The 21,618-nt window shown below is 41.7% G+C and overlaps 2 protein-coding genes across 2 annotated transcripts; both read right to left on the bottom strand.

Annotated features, from left to right (window-relative positions):
* Window positions 1–13: 13 nt before the first annotated feature.
* On the bottom strand, window positions 14–11,780 carry lonp1 (lon peptidase 1, mitochondrial). Its single transcript, XM_058638780.1, has 21 exons — window positions 11,235–11,780; window positions 10,462–10,550; window positions 10,251–10,370; window positions 9,865–10,030; window positions 9,672–9,785; window positions 9,504–9,565; window positions 9,111–9,240; window positions 8,296–8,379; window positions 8,137–8,205; window positions 7,362–7,513; window positions 6,600–6,738; window positions 5,711–5,889; window positions 5,264–5,351; window positions 4,546–4,668; window positions 4,309–4,425; window positions 3,904–4,044; window positions 3,653–3,818; window positions 2,849–2,935; window positions 2,645–2,772; window positions 1,570–1,734; window positions 14–522 (listed from the first exon to the last, which is right to left on the bottom strand). Exons 1-21 carry the CDS (start codon window positions 11,754–11,756, stop codon window positions 364–366), a joined length of 3,000 nt encoding a protein of 999 aa, XP_058494763.1. The 5' UTR covers window positions 11,757–11,780; the 3' UTR covers window positions 14–363.
* Window positions 11,781–12,557: 777 nt separating this feature from the next.
* LOC131465841 (radial spoke head protein 4 homolog A-like) lies at window positions 12,558–18,871 on the bottom strand. The gene is made up of 7 exons (XM_058638781.1): window positions 17,469–18,871; window positions 16,241–16,460; window positions 15,493–15,789; window positions 14,507–14,956; window positions 14,280–14,424; window positions 13,285–13,402; window positions 12,558–13,186 (listed from the first exon to the last, which is right to left on the bottom strand). The coding sequence occupies exons 1-7, from the start codon at window positions 17,567–17,569 to the stop codon at window positions 12,955–12,957; spliced, it is 1,563 nt and encodes a 520-aa protein (XP_058494764.1). The 5' UTR covers window positions 17,570–18,871; the 3' UTR covers window positions 12,558–12,954.
* Window positions 18,872–21,618: the final 2,747 nt, after the last annotated feature.

Below are 21,618 nucleotides of genomic sequence, written 5' to 3'. Positions count from 1 at the left end.
CAACAGCAGTGACTAGTGTTTATCATTTAATTTATTTTAACATAATTTTTATCACATAATGGTCTATAATAATAATATAAAATAATATATGAAATCCATGACAGACATCACATCCTGTGATGTCATTTCAGAGTTCTTCATCGTCATCATTTGGCACAGTTGGCATCAGTGACGACGCTGCAGCTCCTCCTGAAATCAGGTGAGGAATCATCAAAACCAGCTGCCCCTCACGTCTCCACAGTTGGACTCGGACCAAAACTGCAGTTTTGAGTCAATAAAGTAAGAACCAGTGAGTTTGACTAAAAAAGTCCTGGTCCACCTCGGATTGGTTTCAGTGCTGGAAAATAAAAAAACACACACGGGTTACGACCGGTGGTTCTGTGGAAATGCGATGGGGTAGATCTGGCTGTAGTGGTCCACAAAGTGGACCTCCAGGCCCTCGGTGATGTAGTCGGCCAGGTCTGAGAAGTCCTTCTTGTTCTGAGCGGGCAGGACGATGCAGGTCACACCACCACGACGGGCCTGACAAGAACAAGACAGAGGCTTTTATTTTTTTTTACAACACACACGCAAACTGCTGAGATTTTAATATCAAGGTTCTGGAGAATGGTGAAGAAGATGCTGAGTCGGTGAGGAGTTAAGTTGAAAGACATTTATTTGAATATACTTAGTATAAGGAGAATACAGGGAACATCTGTATTATGATCGGTAATATATTTCATTAGAATCAGCTAAACAACTCCAACATGATGTTTTTGGTTTACTTAAGGAATTAACACTAAAACAACAACAGCTCCTTTTTATTCCACCCTGTGTTGTATTTTACCGTTTTATTTGCATTTTTTGTTTTGTTTCAAAGTAAAGACATTACTTTTCGACTTTAGACTATTTTCCTTTTCATTCCACCCTGTGTTGTGTTTTATTGTTGTATTTGCTTTTTACATTTTGTTAGCTTTTATTGCGAAACACTTTGAGCTTCAGTTTCTAGAGTTATAAATCTTATTTATTATAAATACAGAGCTTTTAAGGGCCACACGGTGGTTTAGTGGTTAGCACTCTCGCCTTGCAGCGAGAAGACCCGGGTTCAAGCCCCGGTTGGAACAAGGGCCTTTCTGCATGGAGTTTGCATGTTGCGTGTGTGCGTGGGTTCTCTACGGGTTCTCCGGCTTCCTCCCACAGTCGAAAAACATGCAATGTGGGGATAGGTAAATTGGACACTCTAAATTGACCATAGGAGTGAGTGTGAGAGTGATTGTTTGTTTGTCTCTATCTGTATGTGTGTGCCTATCGCCCGATGTAGCTGAGATTGGCACAGCACCCCCCTCGACCCTCTGGCAGAGGATAAAGCGGTAGATGATGACTGACTGACTGACAGAGCTTTTGCTATAACATGTTATTGTACAGAGTGAAACTCAAAACATCGATAATGCTCAGTATTCTAATTTTTTACAGGGATTTTCTAGTCTTGACGGCCACTCAAAGCTGCTTCACACCACATTGTTCCATTCACACATTCATACAGCACATCATTCACACGCTGTGTGTGTGTGTGTGTGTTACTGTACTTACAGCGATGGTTTTCTCTTTGATTCCTCCCACTGGCAGTATTTTGCCCGTCAGCGACACTTCGCCCGTCATGGCCAAGTTCTGACGCACCGGCTGTTTGGTTGCCAGGGACAACAGCGCAGTGATGATTGTGCAGCCGGCACTTGGTCCGTCCTTAGGAGTCGCCCCCTAGAAACAAATGGCAAAGGTTAAAAACCAATCTGCCACAGTCTGAGTCGACTAACGTCCACTGTAAAGGTCCAGTATGTAAGATTAAAGAGGGTTTATTGGCTACACTATACCCCAATTATGTTTGTAGAAATGTATCATCACTTTAAAATGAAAATATTTTGCTTTTCTAGCCTTCAAAGGTGCCCTATATGTTTTCTAAGCAAGGGCCTTGCACTGTCGGCCATCTTGTGCTGCCACATTTCCACAGAAGCCCGAAAGGACAAACCAGCCAGAGTGTGTGTGTTTTGCATTTTCAAAAACCAGCTCACACACATAAAGCTCAGGTGGAACAAACAGTTTAGTGCATATTTGTTTGTTACTTCCTCATTTTAAGAGAACCAGAAATACAAGCTGTGTCTCATTCCAGGCTCTGAAAACTGAAGTCCTGCACTGTGTGAAATGAGAGAGTCAACCCACACAGCTCAAGGGTTTCTCTTCTTCTTCTCCTATTGAATTCCAGCAGACTTTATATACATCAAGAGGCTCAACGCTGCCCTCTAAAGTTTAAAGTCACAGTTCTCCTGCCCCTCGAAGTCTGATGATTTATGCTCTATAATCAGCCAAAACATCCCACAAGATCTTGTATATTGACACAAATCTGATGTAAAATAAACATATTTAACAGTTGTTGAACTAATAGTAGGAGAATTTAGTGATTTTGTTTGTTGTACCAGTTTATTAGTTTCTTGTGACCGTAAGTTAGTCATGAGAGCGCTAGTTAGCTAGATAGATCGATAGAAAGAACAATAGTTAGCTAGAACGCTGGTTAGCTAGCGAGATAAATAGAACGATAGAGCGCTAGATAGATGGATGGATGGATGTAGTATACACAGAGAATTCTTTTACAGTACTGTATCTCCATGGTTACCTCAGGGACGTGCAGGTGCAGGTGGGAGTTGACCAGGAAGTGGTTGTCTGATTCCTGGTTCATCAGGAAAGCTCTGGCAAAGGTAGAGGCGATCTTTGCACTTTCTTTCATGACATCACCCAACTGACCTGCAGAGGAGCAGTGACACCTTTAACACACAGCTTCCACATCTGTGGGGGTGGGTTGATGTTAGTCCTGACTGACCTGTGACCTCCAGTGACCCCTCTCCTTTAAGCTCGTCTTTTCCTGGTGGACGCCGCACGGACGTCTCAATGAACAGCGTCGACCCACCTGTGCAGAAACACACTGACATCAGTATGTGTGTGTGTGTGTGTGTGTGTGTGTGTGTGTAAAACTTGTATTTCTGTCTTTGTGAGGACCAGTTTGACATATCATGCTTTACCTGCTTTTAAAGGCTGTTGCATTGATAATCATCATATTTAAAAGGGCTTTTTCAGGGTTAAGACCTGGTATAAGAGTTAGGGTTAGACTTGGGATAAGGTTTGGGTTAGGGAATAAATTATTATCCCACACCTTGTTTGTCATCAAAGTTTTCAGGGACTTTCCAGGGTCAATTCCCTCAAATTCAAGGACTGAATGTGCCGATTGTCCTCTGGATCTTGGTTCAAAGTCCGTCTTTGTCATTTGTCTTTGGTGAGACAGAGATCTTGGAATTCAAGTCATAATTTTTCGCCCTCTTGTTTCAACTTTACTCGCTCATTGTTCTGCACGGAATCTCACGTCAACGGTCGGAGAGAGACAGTGGACAGTGTCCACAACACCACTAGTAATTATGACTCCATGTTCGTCCTGCGTAGGCCTATTCTACATACATCAAGCAACACAGGGCATGAAACAGTAGGTGGTGTCGTAACAGGGAGACGTTTAATCTAAATATCAACTTCACTGCTTTCTGGCAAAAAATTCAAGCACTTTCAAAAACTTTCATGAAGATATAGAAAATAGTTTGTGTGTGTGTGTGTGTGTGTGTGTGTGTGTGTCTCTTACCCATGGAAGTCCATGCCAGCCCCATGACGACTCCTGGCGGTGTGACATCGTACATCCGGTCCACTGTGAAAATAGGTTTACCCACATATTCCTGCAGGTTGTCAGGAGTAACCGTCACCGCGGTTGTCTCACCACTCACAATACTGAACGCCACCTTACGGAAAACCTGCCAGAGATGGAAGTGGTGTTACACACAAATCCTAATTATGACAAGTCTACTGTTGTGTGCACTCTGGTTTACAGTATTTGACCTTTTCTATTTGCTTCTGCAGGTTCCTGACTCCAGACTCTCGGCAGTACTGTCTGATGAGCAGACTGAGGGCGTCAGGCGAGAGGGAGGTCTTCTCTTCAGTCAGTCCACACAGAGTGCGCAGCTGAGGAACCAGGTAACGCTGAAAACACACAGAAATTAACCCTAACTGCATGAAGGCATGTTCCCCTATTATCAAAATACATTACAATGATCTTAAAATTCCAAAACAGTTATGTCATTCATTCCACAAGCCACAAATTCTAGAAAATGTCCCGAAAATTGTGTTTTCTGAGAGCAGGAGAATGTCCAGTCTGGGGACCATACCATGAAAAATGTTCAGACCTCAGGACCTGTCTAAAAGTGGCTTGAATACTGTAAAATAGAAGGTAGAGGTGGGCATTACCTCGGCGATAGCCAGTTTCTCCTGAGCCACATATCCAGACACATTGATCATCTCCATCCTGTCTCTGAGAGGTTCTGGGATGGTGTCCGTCACATTGGCCGTGCAGATGAACAACACCTTCAGTGGAGAAGACAGAAATAAGTATCCAGGAAAGTTAATTGGAGCTGCATGGTGAAGGAAATAGCAGCAGAATCCAAAATCACGATTTTAATTAAAAACAGGATTGTCAAGTCCTACCTTTGACAGATCTACAGGAACATCCAGGTAGTGGTCGAGGAAGTTAGCGTTCTGCTCGGGGTCCAGAAGTTCCAGCAGTGCAGAGGACGGGTCTCCCTGGTAACCACGACCCATTTTATCCACCTGGTAACGACAGGTGAAAAAAACTGTTTTATGTTCCTGGAACAGCAGAAATAACCGAGGCTCTGTGAGATATATTTATGTTTTACAGCCAGAATTATCATTTTTTTTAAAATGAATAAATAAATAAAAAATACTCTTTAACGTTAGTTTTTTTTTTTTTAAACACAATGACAAAATATGTAATATTTCCCACATACTATTTGATAATAAGATTTGCTTTGGACAGATCACACAGGTTGGGACATGTCACTTGTTACCAGCAACATTGATTTTTCGTTTTAGTATTGTAATGTGGTTTACATCCTCTCACCACCTTAAGTGCCAAAAATGTCCCATTTGTATAAACTGCAATTGACCTTAAATGACTCAACTTTTAACCAACATCAGTCCTTTCCATTTCCATTACAGCATTTAGCAGACAGCGACTTACGAAAGAGGAATACGCTACACAGAAGTAGTCTTGGAAAGAACTCCACTAGATAGGAACAGTGGACTGATAGAGGGTGAGAGTGCTGAGGAATCACTGAAGTTAGTAAAAATGTACCTGTTATATAGCTAACAAAGAAAAATGATTTTGCTGCAGGGCCACACTGACCTCGTCAATCAGCACCAGAGGATTCTCCGTCTTGGTTTTCTTTAGACACTGGATTATCTTTCCTGGCATTGCTCCGACATAAGTCCTCCTGCACACACACACAAAAACGGTGTTAAGAAAACCTTATTGGAATTATTGTATTGTATGTTTATAGATTCGTGGGACAGTATATACAGACAGGACATTCTCTGTGTTTTAAGGAAGCTCAGGATGATAGAGACATTACAAAAGCTTGTATTTAAGTTGTCACTTGAGGGACAAGAGTCATGCTGAATAAACCTTTTAAGAAAGTTTATTATTTCTTGGCTGTATTTACAGTTTCTAGCTGAAGTACAATAATGATGCTTCTCTAAATGTTAGTTTTGCATTAACACTCCAGTGTTTAAACGTCAACAATTGAATTTCAAAGCTGCCTAACAACAGACAGATGAGCTGTTTGTGACCCACCTGTGTCCTTTAATCTCAGCCACATCGGTCATTCCACCCACGCTGAACCTGAAGTACTCTCTGTTGAGAGCTCTGGCGATGGAGCGAGCGATGGATGTCTTTCCGACACCGGGAGGACCATAGAAACACAGGATCTTCCCCTGAGTGGAGCCGCGCAGCTGACTCACTGCAATGAACTCCTGCACACAGACACAACAACATGCTCCAATCATTAATGACAAAAAACAATCGTAGTAGTGGTTGAGTCAGGGTCTTATGTGGGGTTGAGCTGATGTTTAAAATTCAATAAAAAGGGACATGGAATAGTCAAAGTCGATTAACCCTCACCAACTTATACATGAATATACATTCATCATGTAGTACAAAAAATGGGTACTCCCTAAAACAGTGCTATTTAACGTTATAATATTTTTTTTCTCAATTTCAATGGATAATTTTTTTGGTTTTATTGTGTATGGTATGGTGTATGGTGTAATGTGGTTTCCCCCCTCTCACCACCTTAAGTGCCAAAAATTGTATAAACTGCAATTTGATCAGTCCTGATCATAAAAACTAAGTAAGTTCATATTATCAGTATTTTCTGAATCAGTTTACACTCACTATTTATTAAACAACAGTGTCACCTACTGGATTAACAGAAACAGTACATATATGCTAAACATGAAAATTGGTCAAAATGATGAGTAGTTAAAAATATAAATTTAAGGCCAGGACCTCAGAATTTAAGAATTTTAACATGGAATGCACGCTTTATGTAGGTAAGGGGAATATCTTTTTTTTTTTTTTATCTTAAAGGAATTTTTGAATATCACAAAAAATGGACACTCAAGGTTTTAAGTTGAGAAGGTTATGTAAGGTAATGTGAGTGTCCTCACAGCTGTGAGCGTACCAATATGCGTTTCTTAACATCATCCATCCCATAATGATCTTCTTCCAGAACCTCTTTGGCTCTGTCCAGTAACAGATTCTCCTTGCTGTAGGTTCCCCAGGGCATACTGGTCAACCAGTCTAGGTAGTTACGGGTCACACTGGAAAAAAAACAACACATACACACACACACACGTATAAAAAGGGTTTCAATCTTACATTTTTAGAAAAAGTGCTAGGTGAATTTCTCAGTGTGACAGCACAAGACGACAGATGATGATAATCCCATTATTTTTTTGTCATATTCTGTTAATCTCAGTTGACTAGGTGTTCGTTTTGTGTGCATGTGGTGAACATTTTGGATTTATTTTCATACACAGATCTGGTTCAGAAATGCAATGATACACTGATGTTCTTATTCTTGAAGTGATTTGAAAAAAAAACGTCAGCTTTTACATCTCAAACGAGACAAAATAACAATTTCTGTGTCTTCTTTTATCCAAGGATGGGAGGACGAGCTGAAAAAGTGACTACAGACAATGTATAGGTTAAGCCATGGGTGTTTAGTTTTGTTTCTCCAACTTTTCAACTTTTCTAATCCCACCTTTAATGCAATGGCTCTGTTTATTTTTGTTGTTTTGTGATGTCAATCATTTTGGGATCATGTGGGGGAGTAAAACTGAATGTTGACATATTTTTTTTACTAAACTCTAAATTATTTATCTTTTGAATCGATAATAGATTATATCATATTCTCTATGTCTCTTCTTAGTTTGAGACCCACTTGAACTCTGACGAGTGGTTGTCCAGCAGTGACAGCTTGTTGAGCTCCTCAGTGATGACGTCCATGATGTGCTGTGGGACAGTCCTTTCTTTGAGTCTCTCTCGAAACTTCTCTTCGATGGCTTCTTTGTCCTCCTTTTCCAGACCCAGCTCCTGAAAACAGCCACATGCACTGTGTTTGAGTGGACCACAGGTGGCAGTAGTAGCAAGAAATAGATCGTCTTTGTTTAGCTATTGTATCACAACGTTAATCATTCGAGTCATGTGCCCAATAAAATACTGACTTCAGGCTGACTGAGTCAGACTGAACAAAATCAGTTTGTTAATGCAACACTGGTCCAAAACATCATGACTAGAACTGTATAGTTTGACTTACTTGAAGCACTTACTTACTTCTAGCTCTTGTTTGTACCCAAATGTTTAAATGCACTTATTGTAAGTCGCATTGGATAAAAGTGTCTGCCAAATGACTTGTAATGTAATGTAATCAGACAGTCTATGGAATTTGGGAAGGAAACTGCAAATTTCAAACTTAAAACCAAATAATATACAGCATAGAAGCACCTCAGACCAGTCAAAGTAATTAAAATGGGGTCCAGCAGAGGGCGATTTGAGTGCAGCTTCACCTTAGATCCATTCTGAATCTAAATATCCTCAAAAGGAATAGTGCGTCACATAATATTTTTTTCTATAGAATATGGTTGACCAGGGCGGCCACAGAGTTTAAGACAAGGACCAACAGACAAACAGATGGACAACATCCATCCTTGCTCTACCTTCTTAATGATCTTCAGCTGCTCCTGGAGTAGATACTTCCTGTGCGTCTGCTTGATCTTCTCCTCCACCTGTGGACAGAGCAGCGATCAAAGATCAGCAGTGAAGGACAAAGCCTCACAGCACATGTTTGGTGGTGATCATGACTTATGACCTCTGACCTCTCTGCCCAGGCGCTGCTGCAGTTTACTCAGCTCAAACTCCTTCTTCAGCAGAGACAGAGCCTTGTAGAGACGTTTCGGGATCTGCAGAGACACGCAAGAGACTTCAGTAGGAGAACTTTTATATCCTGATGTAAACACACTGTATATGCATTTAAAAGTGAAGGGAAGCTGAGTTTTCCATAAAACATATGAAAGACTACATTCAGATTATCAACCAAATAGTTTAAAAATGACTCAAAAACAATTGGAAACATATTTGAGAGACCTCATAGTGTTGATGCAGGAAAGAGTTAATGATTAGATCTTTATTGATTATAATAACCTTTGTTGAAAAATGTATTATATTGGGTAAAAGTTATCTATGAAGACGACTGCATGGTTTCAGTTATGACCTTTTCTCATTCATGTCACATGACCACATATGGAACCTACATCTGATATAAAACCACATACTGAATTGACTAGGGTTCCAAAAATTCGGATTATTTCCAAAATTCCCAAAGTAAAGTTCCCAATCTGATCTAATCAAATAACATCAGAAATGAGAAATAATCTGAACATCATTTAAAAATGACAACTCCCGATAATTTACAGGGGATTATTTTACTGTAGTGCCAACAAGACCATCATCTGTAATCAATGTTGTAATTGCAATGACAGGTTTAAACCATCTAACGCAAGTGTATTCCAGTTTGAACTTGAAAGATGAGGAACTTCCTCACTTGTTGCTTTAACAAATGCAAGTCAGCTCGTGTTCTTTAAACTCTTGTTCTGTTCTAAAGAGCAGAGGTGTGTGTATGTGTAAGACTCACATTGATCTCCTCCAGAACGTCCTGCAGCTCATGTGACTCTGCTCCCGTCAGAGCTGCTCCCATGTCACTCAGGTAGATGGGATTATCCACCACTCTCTGACCAGCCTGCATCATCTGAAGGACTGACTCTCTGATAGACACAAACAAACAGGTAAAGCTCTACAGATCCAGAAAGTTCTTCTGGACGTTCAAACGTTTAAAAGTGTTGAAGCCTTGGTGGAGGCCTTGGTGTGTTTAAAGGGACTCTAAGGCCCCAGGCACGAGGGCAATTATCCAAACAAAAGAGAAATAATGTTTACACAATACTACAATTCAGAAAATGAACAGCGAGCTCTGGATCTGTTTCAAATATCAAACGTATGCAAACCACTTTATTTGTGTCAGCAGACTGACCTGTAGAGCGGGTTGAGAGCGATGATGTCCCTGATGGTCTTCACAATCTCGGCCGTCAGCGCCTGCAAAACAAACACACCCCAGGGTTTTTTTTATTTTTACTGAGACCACTGGGAGACCAGTGACTCACCAGCCCTGATGTACCAGACTGGAGGGTGAAGTTCGTACCTTGACCTCCTCGGTGACGGTGAACTGCTCGTGTTGCACATTGTCCACTTCTACCATCAGGATGTCGGAGGAAGGCAGAGACTGGAGCTCTGGACTCAGGTCTATCTCTGAAATCTGACCAAACACAAAAACAGTGAAAATACTGATTTGCTGCACGTCCGGCTTGTGAGCCTGCGAGGCTCGTGTCACACACCTTGTCTCCCAGCTGCTCTGACAGAGTCCCCGGCTGGTCTTTGCGGTTGCGTTTTGATTTGCGTCTCAGTGGTGATTTGGGCTGGGACTCGGGTTCAGACTCTGACCCCAAGGGAGATGTCTCCACCTCCTCAGGCTCCACCTCAAGCTGACGCGTGATGCGGATCCTGAAAGAGCAGAGATTGCGGTTCTTATAGCTGATCTCGACATGAGGTATCCTGGGCAACGCCGGACCGCAGCTCAAGCTCTTTTGAGACCTCGTCTAACCATTCCAAACTCTTCCACATGTGATCACATCGAGCCTATGATTTAGTGCACAGCTCTTCCAAACCAAGTCAACGTATTTTCACACCAACTGTCTCTTCGAGCAGCAGCAGAGTTTCTGACCTGCGATGTCCCATGACAATCATCCTCAGCTTGTCTCCCAGGTCCTGCATCTCATGAATCTGGACAAAAGTCCCTGTGGAGTAGACGGCATCGAGGGACTCCACCACGTCTGACTCATTACTGCAACACAGAGAGACGTTCATTACCACAAACGTGCACAGGGGGCAGTAGATCACAGAGGCAGCACCAAACAAACGTTCATCTTACTTACTTATCATCTCTTTTCAGGAAGACTCCGGCGTACGGTTGAGCGAGGCGCACCTTCCTCCTCAGCAGCTCCATCAACGCCTTGTTCTTCACCTAACAGGAGAGAGAGACACACACACACACACACAAACATCACTAACACACACAAAAACACACACTGTGGAAACACTGAAGTGTCACATTTGCCTTTGTTTGCTACCTGGAGGCAACTTTCAGGACATCTAAGACATCCAATGGAGTTAAAACACGGATAAAACACTCATTAGCAGGGGTGGCTCAAAATATCAACTGGGTGATATATCGTCATGAAGGCGCTCTAAAGTAAACAGTCTCTGTCAATTTAACTTGCCAGGCGTCACTAGTTCATGTCTCCTGGTGGATAAAGCTATGATGTTCAATCCACATTCAATACATAGACTTTATGACCTATGTTCTCTATGTTGTGAATAAATAGAGAAAACCTGCACTTTTAACATTCAACATTAACGTTTTATTTTCATCAGTTGCACAGATATGTGATGTATCTCTATATGATTGTCTTGCAATATATTGATTATGACAGAATCGTTGTACCGTGACATTACTGATATCGTGGACCATGTCGCTGTGATTCACACCGCTAATAACCCGTTTTGTATATTTTAAAATATAATTACGAAGAGACTAACTAATCTACTTTATACAATGTTTAACTTGATAGTTGCTTTATATTCCATATGTCAAACAGAGGAGCGTTGCTGTGTAGTTGCATCATCCTCACGTCGGGCTCCTCCTTACCTCTATGATCTTGATGAATCGGGGAAACACCGGGTTCCGGCTCACAGCGATCAGCGGCACATTCGGAAACACCTCCGGGACCATCATGGGGGTGAGCGCGGTCATCTGAGGTCCAGGGTACGGTACTCCTCCATCTCCGCCTGACTCCTCTCCCCCAGAGCCCGCACTGTCCGCGCCATCCTCCCCGGAGAAGCCCGCACCACTGGCCCGGTTCCCGAACATCCTGTCCTGGATCATGTAGACTCGTGGTTTCGGTGTTAAAGCCTCGGTTTGGGCACGGGAGACGGCACCGACCCGCATCCAGCGGTGAGGTCTGACCGTCATCCTATAGCCAGCTGTCATCGCTGTGGAGCCCAGTTTGGTCCCCGTGCTGGTGTAGAAGCGTGAGGGCTGGAGCGAGCGGAGGACCCCGGTGTCATTGGTGGAGGTTCGGTTCCAGCAGGTCCACCTCACCTTTGAAACAAGAGCCGGGTTTCTGTGCAGTTGTCTCGCGGCGCTGAGCATCTTGACGCACGCGGCCATGTTGATCTGGAGCTTTCTGTGGCACGTGACCCTGTGACCTAGCACTTTCTGTCGATGTTTGATGACGTCATGATATAGTTGTACAACACTCGTTTTGTAAAAAAGAGAGGCTCTTTCTCAATAAGTATGCACCTAAGTATGCAAGTAGGAAGTACGTACTTGAGAAGTACCACTGGAGTACATACTCGCCATTAATAGTAATAGTTGATAAATTAACATATAAGATACTTTAATAAAAGCTTATATATTGTTATTATTTTCACATTTTAAATATGTAACTTAATTTATTAATTATTTTTTATAAAAATATACAGTACCATGTGGAAAATAGATACATTACAAGAGGGTAGAGTAGTGTATATATGTTTAAATACATATACAATGACCGTGCAACTTTAATATAAATCTAAAATTCAAAGTTAAAATAAATAAAACATTAATAATATACAAACTTTCAAACTGTCAAAACGTTTACATTAAAATAAACACGTCAACCACAAATCTATCGATCACACCAAGTATCTGATGAGAGAGATGTCTGAGGCAGCGGATCATTTCAGAACAACACAGAAAAATATTTATTTCAGGTTTATATTTGTATTCTCTGCTGCTATGTTCCGCCCTCTGGGATACATGGCTTTCCCAAGTACACCGAAGTAGGTCATCACCTGATGCATACTTGGTAAAACGGGCGGAGTGAAAACACTTCCGGGTATGAGAACCGTACTCGCTGCTCACCTACTTGAGAATTGTAACAGAACTTGGACTGAGGCTGATGACGTTTCACGGGAGTACAATAATAACTTTATTGAAGGGGTCCAATAGTATAATCATGGTTTTTTTAATCAAGGAACCAAAAATTAAATAACAATAATCACAGTAAACATGTCATAAAAAAATGGTTTTAGAAAGTTTTAATCACCTTTCTATACATTTTTTTAGCTGAGACAAAAAGCATAATTTAAAAATAGGCAATATAGAAATGTATCTATGTATGGGACAGAAAGCCTTAATCATCATCACTGCTGTTATTTTTTTATTTTATGGAAAGCACTTTGTAACATTGTTTTGAAAAGTGCAAAGTCATTAGTTACTCCAAACATTAATTAATAGAATTTAACAAGAAAGCTGAACACGTTAAAGAAATCTGCAACTGGACTTGAGTTTGACTGAGGCGTCTCGAAAGCTTCTTGTTTTCTCAGTCATCATCTAACAGTTCCCCTTCATCTGTGTCGTCCAGCTCCTCCTGCTCTGCTTCCTGTTCGTCCAAAGCTTCTTCCAGAACCTGCTCCTCCTCCACTGATGGATCCTGTGCCTCTGTGATTTCTGGTCCACTGGGATATTCTTTCTGTGGCAACGGGGGTAAAGGTGGGCTGTACCCTTCCCCTACGTCCTTCAGGCCCCATCCAACGTAAATGTTCTCAAACTTCCTGAATTTAGAGTCAACACAAAGCTGTTTGTAAACTGTGTCATTGCTTTTAGTATATCTAGTATCAAAATCAGGGAGTCAGAAGTTCTTTTCACTTACTTTCCACAAGCATATGCATAAGCTCCTGGCCAGAGGTTAGAGCGCAGCATGGCTGCTGCATGCTGGGAGGTGAGAGTGGAGGACAGCTTGGTGGTCCATGGAGGGGTGTTGAATATTTCTGAAAGTTACACAAATCATAGGTGTATATAATATGACAAATGTTTTGAGGGCACACAGTAGTGAAGTAGCTAGCCTTGTTGCCTCACAGCAAGAAGGTCACTGGTTCGAAACCCTGTGTGCTTAAGGGCTTTTTTGTGTGGAGTTTGCATGTTCTCTCCGTGTGCGCAAAGGTTCACTCCAGGTACTTCCTCCCACACATTAGGGACAAGAGGGGCTGGAGCCAATCCCAGCTGACATAAGGTGAAAGGCAGGGTTCACCCTGGACAGGTCTTCAGTCCATCGCAGGGCAAACATACAGCATTCACTTCTAGTGTCCAATTAGCCAAATCCCCAACCTGGACTGTGGGAGGTAGCAGGATTTCCTGCACATGGGATAACATGCATACTCCACCCAGAAAGGCCCTTGGTAGAACTCGTATTTCAACTGTTGACCTTCTTGCTCTGAGGCAGAGGTGTGGTAGGATAAGCAAAGCAGGAAACAGCCAGGGGACCCAACCTGGCAGCCCTCACTCCATTATCTGTTTCATGTGTCATCCTGTTGTCTGTTTTTGAATTGTTGTTTGTTTTTGTAACGTGTCCTTGAGTGTTGGAAAGACGCTTATAAATAAAATGCATTAGTATTATTATTAACTTGGCCCAATGCCTCTTGTTTGGTTTGGTTTGGTTTATTGCGATGTAGGATCCTTTTCTTGGGGGCCCTTAATGTCTCTTGAGATGCTCCTGCATACAAGTCCCTCTAGCTTACATTAAACAACAAGCTAGTTCAGGTTCTTTGAAGGATCAGAGCATTTGAAGTAAGAATCACTCTCCTGACTTTGCCAGCTGGAGTGTGTGGATTTGAGATTCAAGGGTATCAAAAGAGTTCAAAGACTAACCTGCATCTTGGGAAAGGGGAGTGAGCAGGGGAGGCCCAACTTCTTGCTCAGGCTCATCAGGCTCCTCCTCTGTCTCCTCAGCCTCTCCATCCTCATTCTGGTCTTCTTCTCGTTTCACAGCCAGGTTTACCCAAGTACAACGACCCTAAAGCAATGTTAAATAAACACAAAGCAAACATTAGCTAGGAAAATGGTCCTAGTGGTGCGTACGCTGATCAGAGTGGTACCTGCTGCAGGATGTGCTGAATATGATGGACCCAGGTGGACAAAGACTCAACCATCTCAGCAACTGAAATGCCCTCAAAATCAGGATTTACATCATAACTGTCTCTCGGTGCCTCGTCTTCCTCATCTCCTTCCTCCTCCCCAGTCTGGAAGAAGCCTTGGGGGCTGACCTGTGTACCAGCAGAGATGCGAGCGATCTGTGCTCTCAGGTAGTTGCCTTCGTTCCCAGGAAAAGGGGGGTAGCTGTTTACTGGAGAGTCCAACCTCCCTGAGAAGAATTTGCGGATCTGACGTGCAACAGTGATCTGTGCAGGACTGACTGATGGGAGCTTCACCCATGGAAGACCAGGCTCTTTACACACATAGTAAACAAACCTGTTAGCACCTGTTCCCATTGCCTCCTTTGGCACCACTGGTGGGGGTTTATAGGTCGACTGAGGAAGTGGATCCATCTGTAAATCAAACCACAAGAAGACCAGATGGATTAATTTCTTGTGTGCAGTAGCCGATACCTTATAGCTGGTACCTGGCTAGAGGATGTGTGTGTAGTGCCATGAAAGCAATTTGTGTTTCTCAGGAGACACTCTTGATTCTGAGAACTCTGGGTCTGCAGCCCTAATCTTGCAAGGTTGGTTTTCAGCTAACAGTCGTCATCTCTCTATGTTGTCATCACGTTAAGACCACCTCTAGTGCACCAGGGGTTTGTAATTGGGTCCCTTTTTTCTGAGATTCTGAAGTTGGCCAAAATGGTGCCCTCGCTCGACAGAACTCCAGAGCAAAATTAAATTGACAGTGGACTCAAGGCTAGGTTTCATACTTTTCTTTTCCAATTGACTGTTAATTTCCCTTAATTACCTTAAAAAAGATAAGAGAGCTGATGGAATGTGAGCAGATTTTTATTTTCTTCAAGCTGAAGTAAAGCAAGTCTTTTTTTGGTGGGCTAAAATATGGACTACAATAGAATTGAAATAAAATTCCTCTTCCTCACCTCATTCTCGTCCCCCTCCCGAGTCTCGGCCTCTCTCTCTTCTTCCTCAGCTGCTTCATCACCGATTTTCTCCTCCTCTTCGTCCTCCCACTCCTTGCACTCAGCTTCAGCGACAATGTAGTTGCTCTGTGTTCCCAGAATCTTGCCCCACAGTCGGCAGCGTTGGATCACAGGCTGCGACTCGACAAGCTGCTTCAGGGCGAGAAAGACCCGCTGCAACTCCTCTCTACCCATACCCACTCCAGCTTGTTCCAGGTAGAAGCCAATCTCACTTACATTAGGGAGAGGTGTTTCTGCCTGATGAGGACCAATGAATTATTAGAACTATTATTGGAATTAGAATTAGAAAGACCACTCTTTCTGCTAGCCACAAAAAAGAGAAAATAGTCCTTCGAATTTATCTGACCTTTTAACCCAACTACGATCTCTAATAGGTTCTCTGACTGCTGGACGGTCATCAGACTTGGTGAAGGCATACACCATTTGCCTGTGTGTATAATGTACAGTGTACAGTGTACAGTGTGTAATTTCCAAACACTGGGTCAGAATCCACAGATGGGTCACAGCAGATTTTGTTTTGGTCCTCAAATAAATTTTAGGTGTACAGATATGGCTTTTTTTGGTCTTGTCACAATGATTTGGGTCACGATTGTTTTCCATCTTTAAAAGGTGGGTATTGGAAACACTGGTATAATGTATAAAGTACAGCATAGGGCTGTAAAGTACAGTATAGATGTGTAGTCAGTACCAGCTCATCCTCCTGCTCGTCTTCTTGCTGAGTGAACAGGAGTCGTTGTTTCTCAGCCAGCAGCTCAGCCGCTGTCGTCTGTGGAAGGTCTCGCAGGTTACTCTGTCTGTCCTCAAACAAGTCCTGTTTGACATCATAGCTCAAATCCTCAATAACATCCACCGCATTGTGTGGCTGCTCATCCATCACCTTCAGTAGCAACCGGGTGAGGTGGTCATAGCTGCAACAAAAAGAGAAGAAAAGTCTAGTTCCGAAATGTTGCAGTAACAATTATTATTGCAAGTTCAGTGTGAGAGTGTCCTTGCTAATTAACCTGGGAAGTTTAGGATTGGACGGTTTCCACAACTTTAACAAAAAAACATGTCTTTGTTACTAACTATACAGTAACATCCAAACATAAGACACACAGGATAAGGACACACATTAAACTAACCACAATTTAAATCTTTGCCCTAAACTTAACCAGTTCATCAGAAATAAGGTTATGCCTCATTGTCTCCATGAGGACTACTGGTACTGACAAGGATGCAAGATTTATGCCAGAAGAGTGGTAACAAATAACAAAATAAGTGCAAGACTGACAGCTGAAACGGCTGAAATGTTAATATTTCTGAAGAAGAATCTGTCCCTCATGTTGAAGTGACCAAATGAATGTCAGAAAAGAATGTAAAAGCAAGTGTTTGTGACAGTTTTTAAAGTTAGCAGTTATTTAAAGCAGCTATATGTCCTACAGCCTTTAATGCAACATTGGAATTGAGTCCATTTTATATCTAGTTTGATATGGATGTTTTACAGTTCAACCCCAGAGGTTACATGTGAAAGAAGAAACATTCATGTATGTAGTTTGCACTGATTTGAAGTTTAAATAAAGAACTTATGGCTTTAGGCAAATCATGGGCTATTTTATTTCTTCATTTAGGGGAGCAGAATATTTGTTGCACAGTTTGAACATAGTGTTTTTAGATGTCCATATTAAGCAAAGTACATCTAAACAAATTATATGTATTATTAACAACTTAACAGAGGAGAAAAGAAGGATTGATCGGATTGATATTGGTATCGGCAGATACTCTAAGTTGCAATATCAGTATCGGACATGAAAAAGCTGTATCGAGCCATCCCTAGTCCTAACCTTAACCAGCTCTACCTCATTAGGACCAGGTTTTGGTCTCCATGACTACTGGTTCTGACAAGGTCACTGTTTAACTACACACGCAGAGATACTTACAGGTTCGTGTTGCTCTTCGTGCTGTTTTTCGACAGAAAAGCCTTGAAGACGGCAGCAGACTGAAGTCTCCGCTCACTGCTGCTGTCTCTCTGTCCGTCCATCGTTGTTTCTCACTTGTCTCTTTGTCCCTAACTTTGACTGGTGAGTTAACACACAAGGACACAGCAGGAGGAGGACACTGGAGGACAGGTGGACTCTGTCACTTTCCTCTCATGAAACGCAAACGTCTGCGACTTTTCACCATCATAGTTTGAACCAAAACATACGCGACAGAGGTACGGGAGTGTGTGTGTAGTTACAGCGGACACGGTTGCCCTGGTTACTCTAACAGAGCGGTTGCTTGAGTCGCTTACGAAGCCACTGCGCCCCCTGGAGTTACAACAAAAACACTGCTGACGGACAGTGACTAACTCAGATTGTCCTTACAATTATTATTCTGTAATATGTGTGGTCATAATACACAATTATATAATAATACAATTTAACTTTCCGTTGTTTTACCCGATACATGTGGAACTTTTTTTTCGGCTGTATGTTTCCCCGTTGTCCGTTTTTGTAGGTGCACCTGAATCTCCCGCCTTCCTAATTGATGTGAGACGCCAAGAAAAGAGGTACGTGACATTTTCATCCCTGATATATTTCATGTTAATTATGTATTTTATTGTTTTCTTGCCACATGTAAACTTTTGTATTATTTTATTTGTTTAGATACTAAATATGTGCCTGGCTAGGGTTTATATTCTTTGTACTATGCACTTTCTGTCAAACATTGACTAAATGCACAGAGCGCCACTTAGAACTCCTGCTGAAATTAGGGCTGCAATGATTAATGTGAATATAAAATAAATGTGAATATTTTCTGGTTTCTTTGCTCCATGTAACACAGAATTCATTAAAACCGAATCATTTTGAAACAAGACATTTGAGAACATCATCATTTCCATGTTTGAAAAATTACCATTCAACATTTTTTAACATTTTATGGCCCAAACAAGTACACGATTAATCAAGAAGATAAAAGTGAGTTGCAGACCTAGCTAAAATGTAAGCCAGCTCCTTTACCTCTGGTCAGTTCCAAGGGAAAGCTTGGATTTTTTTTTAAGGTAATGTTTGTGATTAATGATCATTTTAATAATACAATAATCTTAGTTATTTTCTGCCATCTCCTCTCAGGCCTTATCCACACGGATAACTATGGAACACAAACTGGTATTTTGACGTAAATGTGCAATGAGAAAGAAACACCACAAAGAAAATCAGTGCACAGATACAAAAAAAACAACAACAAAAAACTTAAGTCATCTGCAGCTTCTTTTATCAAGCACATATGTGTTTGCACAGGGGGCAACATGAGCAACTGGTAATAGGGGTGTTTCACTTTCTAGCTCAGTGTTTAAAAAGACTGCGACAAAGAACGATATTTGAGTGCTCAGAGTTCCGCAGTCTGGAGTTATGCTGTTGATCCATGAGCTTCAAGTTTTCAGATTTAAATGCATGGTTCAATTTACTCTACACATGTAAAATAAATGGAGAATACAAAACTGTATTACATAAGAAATTCGAAAATAAAGCGAAAGATAGAAATGCTACAACCTTATAGAAAATTAGCAAACACCTGTGCACATTTATGCACGTCTGTATCACTATACACTTCTCAATTGTCCTTTTAAAATATAGAATTTTTTACTTAGAAGGCAAAATCAAGTAGCACTCGAAAAAGCAAGCATAATTTGAAACGGTCTAGAAATAACAAGAGTTCTTCTTCGACTGTACAATGCAATGTATAATGCTGCCCTCCACAGTTTGACATTCTTAATCACAGTTAAAAGGTCTTTAACACAGTTTTTCTTCCTATAATTTTCAGCAGGCTGTATATACACTGAGAGATGTAATTCTGCCCTTAACATTTTGAGGTTCTCTATCGCAGTTTGAACATCCTTATTGCTGCTCTTCTCATCCTCCCATCCCTTCAGTCCCAACCTCAAAGTTCTGCACTCCAAACGCCCGCTCCTTTGCAGTCTCCTTAACAGTTGGAAGTTCTCCTTCATTCTCATCCTCATTTTCCAATCCTCATCCTTGCCCCCTACTCCCTCTGGATGCCTCCTCCCTCTCAAAGAAGTGTAACACTGCCCTCCACAGTTCGAAGTTCTTCACAACCGTCTGAAGTCCTTCCAACTGGCCTTTTAACTTGGAGAGTGGGGCATGTCACAAGAATCTGATCAAAGGAATAAAAGCGTGGTAGAAGAGAACCAACAAGAGAACCAGGAAAAAGAAGATTCATGAAGTTTAAGACAAACACCTAGTATTATTTTTTTATTTACCTGAAGAGGAAGGAGAGGGAAAGAAAAGCAAGGGGTAGGAGAAGAAGAAGGAAGCAATACAATATTACCGATGCCGACTGTTGTAAAACACCAAGAACAAACAAGTCAAATTCAAGTCAAATTAACAGTAGGACAAAGGCATTTCATAAGGAATAAACTGGGCAAAGATGTCTCAGTGGGGAGAAGGAAATACTGCTTCTCCTGATGATGAACTAATTAGGGAGGTAGGAAAAGAGGAGCAGGTTGAGAATGAAAATGTAGAGGGGATACAGGAGGAAAAGGAGTACATGTACCAGACAGAGGAGGGAATTGAGGAGGACAATGATGGAGACAAAGGGGAGGAGTTAGTGTACAGCTTCCAGACAAATAAGGGGAGAATGGAGGAGGACATTGATGGGGAAAACAGGGAGGAGTTTGAGTACAGCTACCAGGCAAATGAGGAGGAAATTGAGGAGGACATTGATGAGGAAAATGGCGAGGAGTTAGAGGAAGAAACAGACTACAGCTACCAGACAGATGAGGAGAAAATTGAGGTCCTTGATGAAGACAATGAGGAAGAGTTAGAAGAAGAAACAGACTACAGCTACCAGACAGAGGAGGAGAAAATCGAGGGCATTGATGAGGAAAATGAGGAGGTGTTAGAGGAAGAAACAGAGAACAGCTACCAGACCGATGAGGAGGAATCTGAGGACACGGGGGAGGAGAATGGGAAGGATGTAGAGGAGGAAACTGTGTACAACAATGAGAGAGATTATTATTCTGAGCTTTCAGATGAATCCAATGATTTACAAGAAGCCATAAAAGCAGCAAGAAAATCCAATGCTACATTTATAGATAACTTTGAAAGTAGTCACAGAGATCAGGCTCAAGAGAATGAGGACCTAACAGACATCAAAAAAGAAAATGCTGCACTTGCAAAGGCTCTGAAAAAAAAGCAAGCTGAAACAGACTATCTTTGTGCTGAAGTAGAGACCCTGAAGGCAATCATTTCTGGGTTTGAGAAGTCACATGGATTGCTTGAATTGAAAATGAGCAAAATGACATCTGATCTTGAGAAAGATAAAGAGGTGATAAAGAAACTTGAAGATGATCAGAAGGAGAATTGTGCCAACATCGAGAAACTAAGAGAGGAACTCAATGTGCAACAGCAGGAAAATGTTGGAAAAGACAGTGAAATTCAGTCCTTACATCTAAATATTCAGAATCTTCAAAGCGTCACAGACACCAAGGAAAAAAATGTTTCTTTGCTGCAAGAGGAACAAAGTAAATATGACAACTTTCAGGCAGATGATGATGAGGTCACTAGTTCTGAGCAGCAGAAAGATGCAGATAAACTGGACCAGCTGACTTTTGAAAATCAAAAGCTGACCTCTGAAAACAAGATGCTACAAAGTAATCTTGAAGAAACCTTTAATGAGATACAGCGGGCTTATAAGGCCTCTGATGTAAGGCAGCAGAAGAACGCAGATAAACTGAACCAACTTACCTATGAAAACCATCAAGTGGCCTCTGAAAACATGAAGCTACAAAGTAAAATTGAGGTTGTTTATAAGGCTGCTGCCTCTCAGCAGGAAAATGATGCAGATATCATCCAACAACTGACTTCTGAAAATGAGAACCTGAGAGGTAAACTTGAAGATGCTCTGAATGAGAGACAGCATGTTTATGTGGATGCTGCCTGTCAGCTGCAAACATACACAGATAAAATCCAGCTATTGACTTCTGAGAACAATACTCTGAAAGGCAAACTTAAGGATGTGACAGAGCAAGCTTGTGAGGCTGCTGACTCTCAGCAACAGAAGGTTGCAGATTTGGACACTCTGTCTAAT

This window comes from Solea solea, chromosome 9 (genome assembly GCF_958295425.1).
Source record: "Solea solea chromosome 9, fSolSol10.1, whole genome shotgun sequence".
Classification (NCBI taxonomy): domain Eukaryota; kingdom Metazoa; phylum Chordata; class Actinopteri; order Pleuronectiformes; family Soleidae; genus Solea; species Solea solea.
The sequence above is the reverse complement of the archived record's forward strand: the minus strand, read 5'-3'. Positions and strand labels throughout refer to the sequence as shown.